This window comes from Strongyloides ratti, scaffold srae_scaffold0000001 (assembly GCF_001040885.1).
Source record: "Strongyloides ratti genome assembly S_ratti_ED321, scaffold srae_scaffold0000001".
Lineage (NCBI taxonomy): Eukaryota > Metazoa > Nematoda > Chromadorea > Rhabditida > Strongyloididae > Strongyloides > Strongyloides ratti.
In genome coordinates this window covers 596,245-614,364 of record NW_020171519.1, presented here as the reverse complement: position 1 = coordinate 614,364, position 18,120 = coordinate 596,245, and the positions used below count along the sequence as shown (strand labels likewise).

The 18,120-nt window shown below is 19.3% G+C and overlaps 7 protein-coding genes across 7 annotated transcripts; 3 read left to right on the top strand and 4 right to left on the bottom strand.

The window, feature by feature from the left end:
- Window positions 1–385: 385 nt before the first annotated feature.
- On the bottom strand, window positions 386–1,924 carry SRAE_0000020800 (Glutathione synthetase; the record flags this gene model as incomplete). Its single annotated transcript, XM_024646067.1, has 1 exon — window positions 386–1,924. One exon carries the CDS (start codon window positions 1,922–1,924, stop codon window positions 386–388), a length of 1,539 nt encoding a protein of 512 aa, XP_024500287.1.
- Window positions 1,925–5,191: 3,267 nt separating this feature from the next.
- On the top strand, window positions 5,192–5,679 carry SRAE_0000020700 (Hypothetical protein; the record flags this gene model as incomplete). Its single annotated transcript, XM_024646066.1, has 3 exons — window positions 5,192–5,479; window positions 5,519–5,587; window positions 5,671–5,679. The coding sequence occupies 3 exons, from the start codon at window positions 5,192–5,194 to the stop codon at window positions 5,677–5,679; spliced, it is 366 nt and encodes a 121-aa protein (XP_024500286.1).
- Window positions 5,680–6,658: 979 nt separating this feature from the next.
- SRAE_0000020600 (G protein-coupled receptor, rhodopsin-like family and GPCR, rhodopsin-like, 7TM domain-containing protein) lies at window positions 6,659–8,050 on the bottom strand (the record flags this gene model as incomplete). The annotated part of the gene is made up of 3 exons (XM_024646065.1): window positions 6,659–7,601; window positions 7,642–7,854; window positions 7,896–8,050. The coding sequence occupies 3 exons, from the start codon at window positions 8,048–8,050 to the stop codon at window positions 6,659–6,661; spliced, it is 1,311 nt and encodes a 436-aa protein (XP_024500285.1).
- Window positions 8,051–9,006: 956 nt separating this feature from the next.
- On the bottom strand, window positions 9,007–9,838 carry SRAE_0000020500 (Peptidyl-prolyl cis-trans isomerase, FKBP-type,domain-containing protein; the record flags this gene model as incomplete). Its single annotated transcript, XM_024646064.1, has 2 exons — window positions 9,007–9,577; window positions 9,615–9,838. 2 exons carry the CDS (start codon window positions 9,836–9,838, stop codon window positions 9,007–9,009), a joined length of 795 nt encoding a protein of 264 aa, XP_024500284.1.
- Window positions 9,839–10,702: 864 nt separating this feature from the next.
- On the top strand, window positions 10,703–12,258 carry SRAE_0000020400 (Cytochrome P450 4V2; the record flags this gene model as incomplete). Its single annotated transcript, XM_024646062.1, has 2 exons — window positions 10,703–11,273; window positions 11,312–12,258. 2 exons carry the CDS (start codon window positions 10,703–10,705, stop codon window positions 12,256–12,258), a joined length of 1,518 nt encoding a protein of 505 aa, XP_024500283.1.
- A 2,981-nt stretch (window positions 12,259–15,239) lies between these two features.
- On the bottom strand, window positions 15,240–15,591 carry SRAE_0000020300 (Hypothetical protein; the record flags this gene model as incomplete). The annotated part of the gene is made up of 2 exons (XM_024646061.1): window positions 15,240–15,488; window positions 15,529–15,591. 2 exons carry the CDS (start codon window positions 15,589–15,591, stop codon window positions 15,240–15,242), a joined length of 312 nt encoding a protein of 103 aa, XP_024500282.1.
- Window positions 15,592–15,776: 185 nt separating this feature from the next.
- SRAE_0000020200 (NADH dehydrogenase [ubiquinone] iron-sulfur protein 2, mitochondrial) lies at window positions 15,777–17,256 on the top strand (the record flags this gene model as incomplete). Its single annotated transcript, XM_024646060.1, has 2 exons — window positions 15,777–15,902; window positions 15,949–17,256. The coding sequence occupies 2 exons, from the start codon at window positions 15,777–15,779 to the stop codon at window positions 17,254–17,256; spliced, it is 1,434 nt and encodes a 477-aa protein (XP_024500281.1).
- Window positions 17,257–18,120: the final 864 nt, after the last annotated feature.

The window sequence follows — 18,120 nt, the reverse complement described above, 5'->3', positions numbered from 1 at the left end:
TAAATATAATAAATTATTTGTATTTTAAATTAAATTTTTCAAAAGTTAAATAAGTCTTTTTATAATTTGTTTTGTTTTCTTAAAAAAAATTTCTAATAAATTAGAAGTAATATAAAATAAACCACAATTTTTAAAAAAAATTTTAAAAAAATATAGATAGTTATTAATGTGAATTTTTTCTTTAAATTTTAATAAAAATTAGTAGATTATTTTTTTATTGACATTTTGTTTAATGTTAATGTTATTTTTCATATTATTGTACTTTTAGTGTACTTTAATTTAAAGTAAATAATATTTTTAATTAAAAAAAGGTTACCAGTATAAATCGTGATAATTCTCAATTTTTTTTTATATTCTCTAAAATAAAGTGAAAATAATAATTGTTTTAAATAAAATTTGTATAAAAATCTTTTTCAAAGTTTTTAAAAATTATAGAATCCAAGCATGCTGCACCAACACAAATTCCTCCTTCATTTGTTGTTGATTCTTTGGTACGCATCATATAAGAATAGTAAGTAGAATTTCTATTAGGAAAAATATTTTTTTTATCTGCAATTAACCAACCATAAATTCCAAGTTCAGATACTACTTGACTTTTTTCTACTTTTTGATTTGGTCTAATAAGAAAATTTTCAGTAGGAGTTGGGTGCAATTTTTCCATTAAAATATAACATTTTAATTCAGTTTTAGAAAGACTATTAAGTAAATTTGGTATATCTTTCCCAAAGAAATTTCCACCACCACCTTCAGTTTGTGGTTTCAAAACATATTTATCAGGATTGCTTTTTGCATCCTTAATTACTAATTTTTCTTCATCACTATCTCCACCTAAAGGCCATAATTTAGCAAAACTTTTAAAAATTTTTTCTACAACTTCATCATCGTAAACATATTTTTTTAAAACACATTTGTTTGCCAAAACTTGTTGCATTTTTTTAGTATTAGCCAATTGAAGACCAATAGATGGACATTTTATTGCTGCTGATTTTTCAATTAAAAGTCTTGTATCCCAGTCATTTGTTTCATCATTATATTGATCAATTGAATATCCAGTTCTATAATAAACTAAACCTATTTCATATTTTTTATCAAGAAACAATTTTTTATTTTCATCAAGAGTTAAACGTGAATTTAATTGTGATAAAGGTATTCTGAAATTTTTAACATTATAATTAGTTAGATATTGTATCTCAGCTTCAATATGACGTTGATCAAAAATATTTCTTGATACATCTTCTGTAACAGTTAAAATAGAAGCACAGTTTAATGGTAGTGAATTTCCATATAATAACATTCCTCTCTTTGGATTATCATTATAATCAATTATATGATAATATTTTAATGCTGTTACTAAACCTTCAGCACAAAGTTTTGCAGGATTACTTTTTTCAGGAAGATAAATATCTTCTTGATTAAGTATAACATCTTTAAAAAATATGTTTAGAATATTTCTATGAAGATTTTCTATAGCATTACCCAATCCACCCATACTTACAGCAATATTGTTAACCTCAACTTGTTTTATTTCTATTTTATTATTACTGTTGACATGAGGCATATAATCACTACGCTGAAGTATTAAATTAAATTGTTGGGGACTAGGATCAATAGAACTTTTAATTAATACATTACAAAGTCCTTTTATTAAATTATCTTGATTAACAATATCTTTATGTGTCTCAATTAAAAATGGTATATCTTGTGATACTTTATAGTATAACATTTGTATATGTTTTTGTAAATTTTTAACATAATAGAATGATGTTTCATCAAAATAACTTGGAAAAAGGGTAAATGGAGCATGTTCAATGGTATCTGAAGAATCAGGATGTTCACGTGTTCTCATTGATAATCCATTTAATAATGCAAAATCTTTTGCATATTCAATTAATGATTTTTTTTCAATTGAAATAATTTTCTCCATAATAATATATTATTGATAAAAATACTATAATTATAAAAAAATTAATGATATAAAATGATTATAAGCAATTGTAATACATACTTTAGTGATAACTTTTCGTTTAAAGACAAATATCAGATTGTACAAAATAATTTTATAAATTAAGAATAAATTTTTATTATATACATTTTAGATTTTAAAGTTTTATTTTATTCTTATGTAAACTTTCTTAAATAATATAAAATACACAAGTATTAACAGTAATCAAAGAATATTTAAAAGTATATATTTTTTTAAAATGTTTCATCTTAATCGTTAAAATAACAAAATAAGTTTTTAATTAAAAATGTTTATAAATGTTATAATGTTTTTTTTATTTTAATAAAACATTAAATATTATAAAATTTTATTTTGATAAGAGCAAATTTTGATGTTTTATTGTATCTACATATTATAAATAAAAATTTTTGTACATTATAATGTTTTGATAAAATAATATTGATTCGTTAAATGAGCAAAATTGAGGTAAATTTTCTTTTAATTTTTCTTATTAATAGATTTTTAAACAATTTAAAAAATAATATTTGTATTAAAAAAATTAAAAATTTTAGGATACTTTCAACAAATATTAATATTATAAAATCAATGGTATTTAATTAAATATATTTATCAAAAAAAAAAACTATTTAAAAATAAAAATTTAAATAAAAAAAAAGGTTTACAAAGGCAACTTTTTATAAAGTTAGAAAAAAAAATTTAATTTGTATTGTAAGAATATTGTATCAAAATTATTGAATAATTTATACGAAATTTGATTAACTTTAAAAAATTATTTAGTACATTTAATTTGTTGGTTTGAAAAATAATATTAAAGTGTAATAAATTGTTATTAAAAAATATTTTTATATTACAAGATGTTACTATAAAAATAAAATATTTATAATAATGGAATTCTACAAAAACAGTATCATTATAAAAATAAAGAATAATAAATTTCCTATTATATTATTTCAATTAGATTTCATTATATTTACTTACAACATTTTGTTTTGTAAAATTCATATTATTTTAGTTATTTGAAATAATTTAAATAACATTTTATCTGTAAAAATAAAAAATTTGTAATAAAGTTTTCATGACATTTTTAAGTATTAAAAATGTATTTTTATAACAAATTTTTAAATGTTAAAAAAACAAACTAAATTATATTTTTTTTCTAAGAAGTGAACGTTTTCTATATTTATCTGTATTTAATTTTAAATATTTTAATATAGTTTTAATAAAATGAAAACTAATTTAGCATTGATTTATCATAACAATTTTCTTTTTTAATTTTACATTTACCTTATGTTATCATTTATTTGTTTCTTTAAATTCTATCAAATATTTAATATTAATAATTATATATAAAATAATATTATTTTAATGTAAAATATATTTTAAATTATTTTATTATTATAATATAAAATTGTGTATATAATTTTTTTTTGATAATTATAGAATATTTTATATTTAAATATAATTAACTAAAAAACAATCTTTAGAAATACTTTATAATATTACAAATTATTATAACTACATGTTTTTTGATATATGAAAGCAGTTATATTACATTGTTTCATTTGTGTAAAATAATTTACAAGTAAATTTACATAATGCCTGCATTATCAATAAATCTCGAACCATTAATGATTACAAATTTAGGATTGGAAAAATCACATTTATATCTTGTACTTTTTGTTATATATATTGCACTAATGTACATAATTGGAATAACAATATTATTTTTTATATGTACATCACCACCTAATAATCACCATCAAATAACAAATGTAGAAAATAATACTATTTATAATACTTCAATACAATAAAATAAACCAATTTTTGTTTTTTTTTTTCAATTTTTATAATAAAACTATAGTTATTATTTAATAAACATTTTTTAAAATTGTTCATTTAATATTAAAACTTTGTAGTAAAATTTAAAAATTTTTTAGCTATAATAATAAAATAAATGAAAAGTTTATCAAAAGCTTTAATTTTTAATAACTTTATTAAACATACTTTTTTTTTCATTTTAAAGTAATTTTGTAAACATTATTCAAACGTTTTGTTTAAGTATAATAAATTTGAAAAAATAAAATATATTTTTATATATATAATTAATTTTATATACTAAAACTTTTTTAAATAATAATATTTACATATATCATTTATTAAACATTTTTAAATTTTATAATTAACTTATTTGTATACATTTATAAAAATTAAAGAGATTTTTTAATTAATCAAAATGAAATAATTTGTCAATTAAATATCAATAATTTAAAATTTTACTAATATATTAAAAATATTACTAATTAAATATTTGAATAAAAAATGTGATAATTTTTTTATTTACTATTTACTTCTAGCTTCTTAGTTGTTTGTAATCTGTTTTTTTAATACATTTTTTTAAGCATTTTAACAAAAAAATAAATGAATCAACTTCTTTCAAATAATGTGATTATCAGTTTAAGTTACAATCTTAGTTTTGTGAAAAATAACACTGTAATATTATTTAAATCAATTGCACATTTTTTTACTTTATTAGTTATATTTTTTACAATCATAATTTTTATAAAAAAATATTATCATTTTTATTTGATTTATCATTAAAAATTATTCATATTATCAAAAAAATAAAACATATTTTTTAAGTTTTAAAATGAAAATATAATCTATCAATTGTTGTTTAACAAAGTAATTTTTTGTAAAACCATTGGCTATGAAAATAAAAGTTTTTAAGAAAAAATTTCTAATATAAATTTAAGAAACAAATTTGAAAAACACTTTTAATATTTTGCATAACTTTTAAAAAAACATTATAAATTCTAAAAATATTACTTCAAATGGTTCTATAGATATTAAAAAATAGTATACAGTAATAATATAGATCATTGATAATATTTTTTAATAATGCATAAAAAAACTTAAAAAAATGTTAATATTTAAACTTTTTTTTTTAAATAAAATATTAGATATATAAAATATAAATAAATGATAATATACTAGTATTATATAAATATATTTGTTATATTTATAACAGATAATTGTAAAGATAAGTATTACTAATTGAAGATTTAATTTTTAAAAAAATTAAATTTATTAGGTTTATAGGAAAAGTATTTTAATTGTACTTTTATGTCCTTGGTTTAGATTAGAATTTAAAAAGATTTACGTAAAATGTATTAAAATTTTTGTATATAAATAAATTTTAATTACAATAAAAATTATTTTTTTAAAAATATGGTTAGTAAAGTTTTTTTTATTACTACAATTTTTATTAATACTATAATCATTAGTTCAAATTGTAATTTTAGCATTGATAGCAATGAATCTAATGAAATATATGGTGTTAGTCCAAAATTTAATTTTGAAATAAATAAGTATGAAGTTAAAACAACTACACTTCCTACACCTTCAATATTATTAAAAGAAATTTACAAAACTATTAATAATGAAGAAAAAAATATAAATGAAATTATGAGTAATTTAAATGAAGCTATTTTTTTGACAAATTATGAAGATATAAAGGTAATTTTAATTTAAATAATTTATGTATTTTATATTTAGAATAATATTTTGTTATTACAAAATGAAGTTGAAAAATATAAAAATGAACTGAATGAAAAAACAAAAAAGGTAATAAGTAAAATTAATAATCAAAAAAATAAATTTATTTACAATGAAAATAATTATAAAACAAATAATAATTTAATTAATAGTATAAATAGAGAAAATAGAAAAGATGAATATGAAAAAGATGATGAAAATATAAACAACGATTACTTTGATGCAATTTTTAATGAAAATGCTGATAAAATAAAAACACATATGTAAACTTGTAAAGTTTAAATAATTAATATTGTATTTTTATTTTACCAACAAAATATTTCTAAATATACCAAGTTTAAAATTAATTTTTAATTGATTTTAATATTAAAATAATAAATTTCTACTTCATATATTTTTTTGAAAACCACTAGTTTGATATTTTCTTCACTATTACAACTAAAGAAAAATTATATTTGAATTATATTTAAAAAAAAACATCGGATAAAAGTTATAATAAGTTTTCTTTAATTATATACAAATTTATTTACATATTTTCATCATTTAAAAAAATATTAATAAATGTTTTTTTAAGAAAAAAATGTTGTTAAAGCTTAAATTTTACAATAACTTTCATTAAATTTAAATTATATGTAAAATTTTCTTTATTTTTTTATCAAATCAACTTTTACAGGCATACTTCAATATTTTTCTTTTAATAATTTTTTTTATTTAAGCTAAATATTTTTATGTTACTATATAATAGTTAGTTATTTTATTGATTAAATATAAATATAATATAAAAATAAATTATATAAAAAGTGTAAAATAAATATAAAATAATATTTTAATGATTAACTATAAAAGTTTTTTTAGTAAAATTTTAATTTTTTTGTCATGTAACATTCAAAATATTACTGTTATTAATAATTAAGATATTATTCTTAAATATAAACTTAATTAAAACATTTTTAAATGAAATTTAAAATTCAGCAATATATTTATTTTTGTATGAATATAATCTAGTCAGAAAAAAAATGATTAGAACTTTTTGTATAAACAATTAAAAAAATTTTATTTTAAATAATTATATAAATATTAAAACTAATAAAATTTCACAATTGTTATAAAATTATTAAAGTTAAAATATTTTTTTAGTATTTAAATCAATTTATAATTTTTTTTATATTGGGTTGTTTTATAGGAACACAATTCAACATTAACTATTTCATTATCATTAAATTGTTTTGCATTTGAGTAATAAACTTTAGTTACCTTACGTTGAATTTCTGAAGTATTTTTTTTATCAATATTTATATCTGAATTTTTTCTTTTATATAACAATTTCCATAAAAAAATTTTTTTATAATTTTTTAAAATAAAATTTGTTAAATTACTCATTAAAAATGCGTTAGCCATTTTACCTATAAAGAATATAAATATTGGAATATAAGCTAAATCTTTTCGAAGTTTAAATTCAAATTGATTGTCATATAACAGAGTAGCATTCCAATATGGTAAATTTGTATTGAAATAAATTTTGGATATTGGAATAATTATTTCAAAATAAATATTATAAATAGTAGTTGGTGTAAATGATATAATATGAATGGATATCATTAAAATAATATTTGTTGTTATTCTATTTTCCTTAAAATTATTTTTACAAGGTAAAAATAACGACCAAAATTTGTTTCTTTTTTGGTTTATTTGAGTTTCTGCTTCAAAAGACTTACTAATTAAATTCCATTTTACCTTTTCAAATGTTATTTTTCTTGATTTTATATTATTAATAAGCATAATATTTGTGACAATTAAAATTAAGGATGGAAGTAATATGTGAATAAAAATTCTAATTGACATAAAAGTTATTCGAAGATATTCATTATTTTTGATAAATTTATTATCACTACTTTTTGAAGTAATATTTATTTGATTTTTTAAAACAATATTTGATTCCCAATATCTTGAAATGTTAGTTAATACAATAACTAATACAATCATTCCAATTATCATTCTTGTATTGCGTAATAAACCATTTCTTTTTCCTTTCAATGGATATTTTATAGCTCGAAGACGATCACATGAAATTATTACAATAGCCCTAAAAATATTTAACAAGGTAAAAATAGTACATTTCTTACCATGTACTACTCATGATTGCTGAATTTGATAAAAAACTAAGTGTATGATTCAAATTTTTACTTGAATTATCTTTAAATTCACATAAATTTACTTTTTCTTTTTTTTCACAGTTATAGTTTAAAACAATACATGATTTAAAATAAAATGAAATAATCATAACACTAGACATAATAACATCTGATACAGTATTAAATATAACAAAACGATAATTTCTAAAGTACTTTTTTAATAAAAATAAAATATTTTTACTCACCTTCTAAAATTCATACGTTTACCAACATAAAACATTTGAAAAATATTTATAAATATTATAACTGTTAATTGAAATAAAGCTGATGATCTACCGATATTAGCAAATGTATGAATTATCCAAAAAAATGATTGTGCACCAATAGTGGTTTCATTCATAAAAATGCATTCATTAGAATTTATTATATTTAAAATTCCTTTCATCTTATAAATTTAAAAAAATATTTTTTAATTACTATGTAAAAATTATTTAAAATACAAAAGAATAATTATTAATTAAAGTAATAATTTATAAATAAAATTTATTATTTTATAACTACTTTTTAATTTTTAAAATTATTTACAATTCTTATAAAATAAATATATAATTTTTTTTTAATATTTAAAATGACTAATATTGTAAAATATAAAAAAATATTTCCTAATCACGACATTTTTATTTATTATTTTACTTTATTTTATTTAATGTATTATTTTTAATTGCTAAAACATGTAACTTTTAGTTAAAATTTTTATTTATATATCATATATATAATAATTTTAAAAAATATATATTATAAGAAAAATTTAATTAAAAAAATAGGAAAAAAAAATGTACATACTGTTTATTTTGATATTAATCATTTAACTAAATTTAAATTATATTAATATTAAAAAAAAATAATTTATAAAAATTAACTTTATTACTGATAAATATTAAATAATTTATTTAAAAAATGTTATGCTATAATGTTAGAAAATTGTTTTTTAAAAGAATAAAATGTAATATATTGTTAGCATCAGTTTCCTTGCTTAATACTTATAAGAAAATAACTAAAAAAATTAACATTTTACTTTTATTAATAAATATTATTATTAATGAATAACTTTAAAAAATATTTTATTTTTATAATTCATTGAAGCAGATTTACACTCTTTATTTGTAATATTAATAAATAAACATTTTCTGATATAAAAAATAATAAAATTAAATCAAAGATAAAATTTTTTATGTTTGAAACTCAGAATTTTATTTTAGCTTCATTAACTTTAGAACAAAGTTTACAAACATATTTTTTGTTTAAAAAAATTAACTGCAAGTAATAAAAAAGTAAAAATATTTTAAAATTATATTATTAAAGTTCATCTTTTTTTATAAGTTTGTATAAATAAATGTCAAAAATTAATGTTGACATTGGTGGAATATCTGGCGGAGATCCTTCTATTCCATAACCTAATTTATATGGAATAGTTACTTGACGTTTTTCTCCTTCACACATATTTGTCATAGCTTTTTCAATTCCTTCAATAACTGAATTTGTACCTAGTATAAAAACATATGGTTTATCATTTGTATAAGAAGATTCAATAAAAGTTCCATCTTCTAGTTTTAAAGTATAATGTTGGTAAATTTTATCTCCAATGCTAGATTTTTTACATTTTGATAGTTCTATTTTATTTGTTATTTTAATTTTTAAACCATCTTCATCAATCCATTCTTCTTCAGATAAAACTTTTTGAATATTTACAAGTTCAACTTTATAATATAATGTTTGATTTGGTTCTATATTATCATCATTACGACCCTCATTACCAAAACCTAAATATCCTGGTATAACAACTTTTCTTATTTCTCCTATACACATTCCTGTCATTGCTCTTTCCATTCCTTCAATAACTTCTTTATTTCCTAATTTAAAAGTATAACTATTTATTATTATTTAATATTATTTTAAAAACATACGGTTTTTTACCCCAATTAGAACCAATTATGTTTCCTTTTTCATCACTTAATTTGTAATATTGTTCAACAATATCACCAATTTGTGAAACAATTTTACATCTTTCTTTTTTAATAGACTTTATAATCTTAATATAAAGACCATCTTTTTCAGTCCATTCTAATTTTTCATTTTCTCCATTTATATATACAACAATAATAAATAAAATAATTGAAATATATTTCATTTATAAATAATTTAAAATATAATAGAATTGTATATAATTTTAAACAATTTATTATATAATATAATTTGTAAAATATATCTTACAAGGTTAAGGTCATTTCATTATTTACTTATTAATTAAGATGTCTTTTTTTTTAATATATTTAAAATTATTATTAAAGAATTTTAATATTTTTATTTATAGATATTTTATTAAAATTAATAAAATTAACTTTCTTTATTTACATAATTTGAAAAAAAATTATTTACATTCAAAATTAAATTTATTAAAATAATTTATTAATTTTTACTTCTACATTTTTACTGCCATATCAAAAAGTTTTAATTTACGTATCAGTAGTGATTCCGGAATCATTGTAATAATGTCATTCTATCGAATATTATATAAAAGTTCTTATCTTTTTTCTTTATAATATCATTTTTAAACTACATAACGTTGAAAAGGATATTAAAATATTTTTTAGATTATCAGACTTTAAATTTTAATCAATTGTGTTATTTAATTTTTAAAAATTAACAAATTAAATATTTTATTAATTTGTGTTAAAATAAAATATTTTTATTATATATTAAATTATGTCATTAAAAAAAAATTTTTTTTTTAATTGAATATATGATTTATGAGAAAGGTAATTTTTCATCTTATCATTATATTTAGAATAAAATGGATTATTACAAAATAAGTACTTACAAAGATGTATAAACAGTCTTATCAAAATTAATTTTTCAATATTTTTAAAACTGATACAATTATCAATATACGATTAATATTCAAAAAAAAGGCGTAAGTCAAAACATTATTATATAAATTAAAGTTTAAAGCTACAAATCAAAATTATACGTTTTACTTTTTTTTTATAATACAATGGCTTTAGTATCATTTATTTTAACATTATTTTTTATATATATTTTATCAAAGATAAAAAGTATTTGGACATGGATTAAAATAAGAAATCGTAAACATGAATTAGGTGATAAAATTCCTGGACCAAAAACAATTCCATTTTTTGGAAATGCATTATCTTTTTCCAAAGATACTAAACAAACTATTGACTATATAACAGAAGAATTTAATAAAGTTAATGAAAAAAATGAACCATTTATTAGGTTTTGGGTTGGAGAAAAATTACTAGTTATACCAATAAATGGAAATGCTGCTAGATATATTATTGATAATGAATTAATAAAAGGTGATGATTACGAATTATTAAAAGAATGGTTAAATGAAGGTCTTGTAGTAAGTAGTGGTGAAAAATGGAGACATAATAGAAAATTAATTACTCCAAGTTTTCATTTTGGTATGCTTAAAAATTATTTTTCTATTTTCAATAATGAAGCAAAAATTTTTATTGAAAGTTTAACAAAGTATGTTGATACTGATAAAGAAATTAATATTATTAATTATGCCAAAAGACTTACATTAGACATAATTTGTGGTAGGTTATTGATAAAAATATATTATATTTTTTTTTAGAAACTGCTATGGGAACAAAAATGAAAATACAAGAAAATCCAAATCATAAATATATTGAGAATGTAGAAATTTTTAACAGAAATGCAGCTATATTTACAAGAAGTCCTTTATATCTTTTTAAACCAATTTGGTATTTATTTGGAGAAGGATTTAGTACAACTAGAAGTTTAAATGTTTTAAAAGAATTTACTTCAACAATTATTAATGATCGTTGGAAACAATACCAACATAATAAGATGAACGAAAATAATAATAATAATAATAATAATAATAAAAATCATGATTTTTTGAAAAATCTTTTAGATCATAGAGCAGAAAATTATATGACTGATCAAGATGTTCTTGATGAAGTTCAAACTTTTACTTTTGCTGGTCATGATACAACAGCTACGGCATTTGCATTTTTAGTATGGGCATTAGCTACACATCCTGATATTCAAGAACGATTATATGAAGAAATATGTGATGTTTATGAAGCTGAAGAAAGAGATGTTATACCAGATGACTTGACAAAATTGCCTTATTTAGAAAGAGTAATAAAAGAGTCATTAAGAAGACATCCTACTGTTCCAATTATTAGTCGTAATACTAAAAAAGAAATAAACATTTTAGGATATACATTACCTAAAGATACAAACTTTACAATAAGTATATACCACATTCATCTTAATCCTAAAATATATCCAGATCCAATGAAATTTGATCCTGACCGTTTTTTGCCAGAAAATTGTATTAATAGAGATCCTTATGATTTTTTACCATTTAGTGCAGGTCCAAGAAATTGTATTGGTCAAAAATTTAGTTTATTTGAATTAAAATTATTAATAATATGGGCATTAAGAAGATACAAATTTTATTCTAAATTACCATATGAATATATTGAAATTCTTCCAGAAGTTGTTATTCATAATGATAAAAATTATCCAATTTTAATAACATCAAGATAATACTATTACATTCTTTAATACTACTTGTATACATAAAATATCCTGTTATATATAACTTTAAATATGACGAAAAACCAATTAAGTTTATTAATATTTTTTGTAACCAATTTTTTTTGCATCATAAATTATCAATATTTTTAGAAAAATTTTTATCTAAAATAAAAGTCATTATGATTTATTTATTGAAATATTAACAATTAAAATATATAAATTAACATGAATTTATGATAACTATGATAGTATAAAAAGAAAATGATATTTACAATCAATTATATATTATTTTTAATATAACATTTTCACAATATATACTGTGAAAAATTTTTTTTTAAAGTTACTCTTATAAATAAAAAAATCATTTTTTGTTGTAAAAAAAAAGTTTTAATATTAAATATTTTTTTTCTGTTATTTGTAGTAAAATATATAAAGAAAAAATTTTATCCGAACTCACATAAACTTGAATGAAAAACGTTTTTACAAATTATAGTAGTTTTCAGTTTTAATAGAGCCATTTTTTCAATGTTTATATGTGAAAAAATATTTTATCACTAATAAGACGCTTTATTAGAAGGGTTTTATAAACAAAAATTTTTTTTAATTTTTATAATTTAAAAGTATTATATCTATTATTATAAAAAAAAAACAAAATATTATTTTTTCACTTTATTCTTATCATTGAAAAATTTGCTCCTAGCAAAACCGAAAAGCACCAAAATTATATATATGTGTTAATTCATTTTTAATTTATTAAAAAAATTATATTAAAAATATGCTTCATATGTAAATCTTTTAGAAATAAAATGTTTAAAAAATCTAATTACATTCAAAAAATAATTATCAGGTGCACCTAACATTTATAATAACTTCATGAGATAATCAATTGTAGTTGATTCGCATCATGATTGAAAAAATTTTTTATATTGTCAGATACGAATGACATATATTTTTTTAAAGTATTTTCATCTTTAATTTTAACTCATCACAACTTCTCAAGTTTAGTTTATGATGTTGCCAAGATTATATTTAAAATTTATCATTTTTTCAAAAGCTATTAGATGAGTGTAATTTTATTTTTAAATTCTAACAAATATTCTTTTATTGCTTTTGGTAGGGATCAAGTTGAAAATATTTGAATCAATCATAAATTTTTGAAAAAAATAAAGTTTATTTTATAAAAATAGTTTATAGCTAGACTAACTTTTTAGGAGAAATCGTATAAAACTAGTTTCATGACAATATGCTAAATTTCAACCGAGGTATAAAAAGTTAGGAACAATGTAATATTTAAAAAATAAATTCCATCTTTTGCTATATTTTACTTCAGAATAAAGATAAAAACAAACTGATTTTTAGATTTAATTTCTAATTTCTTTTCATTTAGAATCTGTGTCCAAAATATTTTCATATCACTAAGTGTTAGTAAAATATAATAAATAAGAACAATAAATTAAATGTACAAGAATACAAGACAATGTATCTCAAGAACGATTAAAAATTTTAAACCATTTTTAATGTTGACCATAGTTTAAAAGTTTCAAGAAGTCCAGCGCATTAAGTCTCATTTTCTAGACGCTCATTTATTTGAGATGTGAGTTTTGCTCTTTAAATTTTTTAAGATACATTTTATATCATATTTTAAATTAAGGAAATTTTATAAAGAACAAATTAGGCTTAATCAATTTTTGAAGAAATCTGTTATAGAATAATTCTTTTAATTTTATTATTTTCAATTACATTATGGAAGTCAGACTTTTTCAAAAAATATTCTTTATAGTAAATTAGTCATTTTCATGTGTACTTGACATGTACAAAAATTTTATGACTTTGTCACTTACAACTGATTTATGCCAAGGTTAAAAAAATTTAATAATATTAGGTACAATAACAATTATTTTTTGAATGTGAGAGTTAAATTTAGGTAGTTTAGACTATAGATAATTGTATGTTAGAATTCCTTATAGTAGTTAAAAAGTTAGTTATGTATTAGCTAAATTATTAGTTATAATGTCATAGATTTAAAATGTTCTGTCTCAATTTTTTTTTTTTTTTTTTTAGTTTGTATTTGTATGATTCGTTGAAAGTATCCATCTGTACATATATGAGATATAATTCGAGCTTAGAAAAATTTTCTTGTGTTATAATTGGTTATTATTTTAAAATACTTAGATTTTTTTTAAAAGTTTTAAAATATTTAGAAATAAATTGAAATTTTATTCACTATCTTTTCATATATCATGTAACAATTTTTTTAGATTACTTTTTTATTTTTATCAAAAAGTTAACTTTGACGTATATCTTATAAAATTAGAATAAAATACTGTAAATTGTAATAAATACACTATTATCAATATCTTAATAATAAAATATCTATTTCTTGTGATACATATCTCATTTGAAAGAATCAAAAAAATTACATATTTTATTATGACATCTTTGTAATAAAAAAAATTACCTTATTAAAAGTTGAGATTGAATAAAAGTACAAAATGTATTAAAATTAATTAAATAGATTTTGATTTGTATAAAACATTTCAATGACCAAAAAAGATAAAAAAAAAATTTTAATACTTAAAATGTAAGAAAAATAAATAACCAAAATATGTTTTTCAATTCTACTATTAAGTAATTTTTTTCAAAAAGTTAATGACTTTAAAACATTTTAAAAGTTTCAATTCAAACTTAAAAATAATATTATGACTATTTTATTTAATCATTTTTTGTTCTAAGGTTAAATTTTAATTCGATATCAGTTCAATAAGAATGTTGCAGAAAATATTAATTTTTAACTTTTTGTTACAATATCTCAATGAAAATGTGTTTTTTTTAATGATTATACCTTTTTATTATCAATAGATTTAATTTATAGTAGTAAGATTTATAATAAATAAAAACTTTGAACACAATTTTTATATAATTTTTCTCGCCTATATATGTAAAGGATAAATTTAAAAATAACAAAATAATATACTTATAACATAAAAAATTCATACTTCAGCTTCTTTTTTTTTTGGTAAAGCTAATCCTACTAATTTAGCACTATCTTCAATTGAACGTTCTCCACCACGATATTCTTCTTGCAAACAAGATAAACGTTTTGTTGAAATGAGATATGTAGCATAAGTATAATTCATTTCTTCTTCTTTATTTGAAGAATTCAATATAACTTTTAAATCAGCATTTTTACAATATGACGACATTGTTTTTAAAAAAAATTCTTTGTCTAGAAATTTTTTCTAAACAAAAATATTATAAATTACCAATTAAATTTGTTACCTCAGAAATTGGCAATATTTCTTTAAATATTCTTTTGAAATTTACAGCAACTCTAGAGTTCATAATTGTATCAATAAATTTTAATAACAAAGTATTAAATTTTGTAAACGACAATTGTTTCCTAGAACGAAAAAAGTTGGTAAATATATACCCAAACGAAGATACTAAATGTGTTTTGTCTTTTATCATTGTTGGTTTCAAATCAAATATTACTCTTTCTTAACTTAAATTTATTTTGCAGGTTTAAAATGGTTATGCGACTTAGGCCTGTTGTCGCTTCTATTTTGAGACCAACAACCATTTTGAGAAATCAACAACTAAGAAATGGACATACCATTTGGTACCCAGATGCCGAATTTGAAAGAGATTTCAAGGTATGATAAAACAATTATATATAGTATAACTTTTTTTTTACTACAGACTGCAGGTACTTTAGGCCGTGTACATTTTCCAAAAATTGATGATAAGTTTGAGAAAGATATTGGTTTAGAAAAATTGCAAAAACTTTTGCTTGAAGAACCTGTTTTTTCGGATAGTTTTGGAGGAAAAAAACGTGAGAAAATTCTTGAAAATATGATTCTTAATTTTGGTCCACAACATCCTGCTGCTCATGGTGTGTTACGCCTTGTTCTAAAACTTGAAGGAGAAGTTATTATTAAAGCTATTCCTCATATTGGACTCCTTCATCGTGCTACTGAAAAATTAATTGAGCATAAAACTTACACTCAAGCACTTCCATATTTTGATAGATTAGATTATGTTTCAATGATGTGTAATGAACAAGCTTATTCATTAGCTGTTGAAAAGCTTCTTGGAATAACTCCTCCACCACGTGCTCAAATGATAAGAATTTTTATGGCCGAAATGACGAGAATTCAAAATCATATTATGGGTATTACAACTCATGCACTTGATGTTGGTGCTATGACTCCATTTTTCTGGATGTTTGAAGAACGTGAAAAAATGTTTGAGTTTGCTGAACGTGTCTCTGGAGCTCGTATGCATGTAAATTATGTAAGACCTGGTGGTGTTGCTTGGGATCTTCCTCTTGGTTATTTAGATGATGTTTACGATTGGTGTGTTAAATTTCCACAACGTATTGATGAACTTGAAGATATGTTAACGGAAAACCGCATCTGGAAACAGCGTACACAAGATGTTGGTATTGTAACAGCATCTGATGCCTTAAATTGGGGATTCTCTGGAGTTATGTTACGTGGATCTGGAATTAAATGGGATGTAAGAAAATCTTCTCCTTATGATGGATACGAGAAAATTGATTTTGATGTGCCAATTGGAACTCGGGGTGACTGTTATGATAGGTATTTATGTCGTCTTGAAGAAATGAGACAATCTCTCAAAATAATACTTCATTGTTTAAATAATATGCCACCAGGAGAAATTAAGGTAGACGATAATAAAGTAGTTCCACCAAAGAGAGCTGAAATGAAGGAGAGTATGGAATCATTGATTCATCATTTTAAATTCTTTACCGAAGGATATCAAGTACCACCTGGTGCAACATATGTAGCTACAGAAGCACCAAAAGGAGAATTTGGAGTATATTTAGTGGCTGATGGGACAAGTAAACCATATAGATGTTTTATCAGGGCTCCAGGTTTTGCTCATCTAGCTGCTTTACATGATGTTACATACATGTCCTTGATTGCCGATGTTGTAGCTGTAATTGGAACTATGGACATTGTATTTGGAGAAGTAGATCGTTAAATTTTTAATTGGTACTATTCAGTTTTTGTAGGGCTCTTTTTTGAATAAAAATATGTAAATAAATTTTTGTTCATTTTTAATTTTAATATTTAAATAAAAATGATCTTTTTTAAGTACAAAGAAAAAAAATCACTATGAATAAACTTTTTAAAAAAATATGTTTTTTTTATTAATTTAAAAATAATATGAATAGTGATAAGAAATATCATTTTTAAAAGTGTAGAAATATTTTCTAAAAGTTCATTACAGAATAATAACGTCAAAAAAAAAACATATATTAAAAAAAGTTACCGGGATTTTAAAATATAATGATAAAAGAAATAAAATACCTCAGTGTTGAATATAAAAACTTTCAAAAACAGGATATTAAAATTTTATAAAGAAATGCTATGTATAAAATTTTTTTTAAAAAAATTGAATTCTATATTAAAAAATTCTAATAACTCATTTTAGAGTTAACGATATATAAAATTTCATTTAAGATGAATTATAGGATATAATACATAAAAAATCTCAATAAAAAATTTTTAAAACTAGTAATTTTGGAGTTTCTAAATTTAGGAAAAAAACAGTATATTTGTAATGCATGGATCTCTTTTAGAGTCACCGTCATATTGAATTATTAAAAAATATAATAAATAAAGTATTTAAAAAGTTTTAAAAAATTTAATAAAATATATATACTAAATTGATCATTTGATAGTTGGTAAAAAGTAAAAAAAAATTTATCACATAAATAATAAAAATTATAATATAAATAAATGAATAAAAAAAATTTTTAAATCATTTACTTTTTTTTTTATTTATTTAATATGTTAGTTTAAAACTTATATAAAATCATTATTGTATTTAAAAAAAAATAAT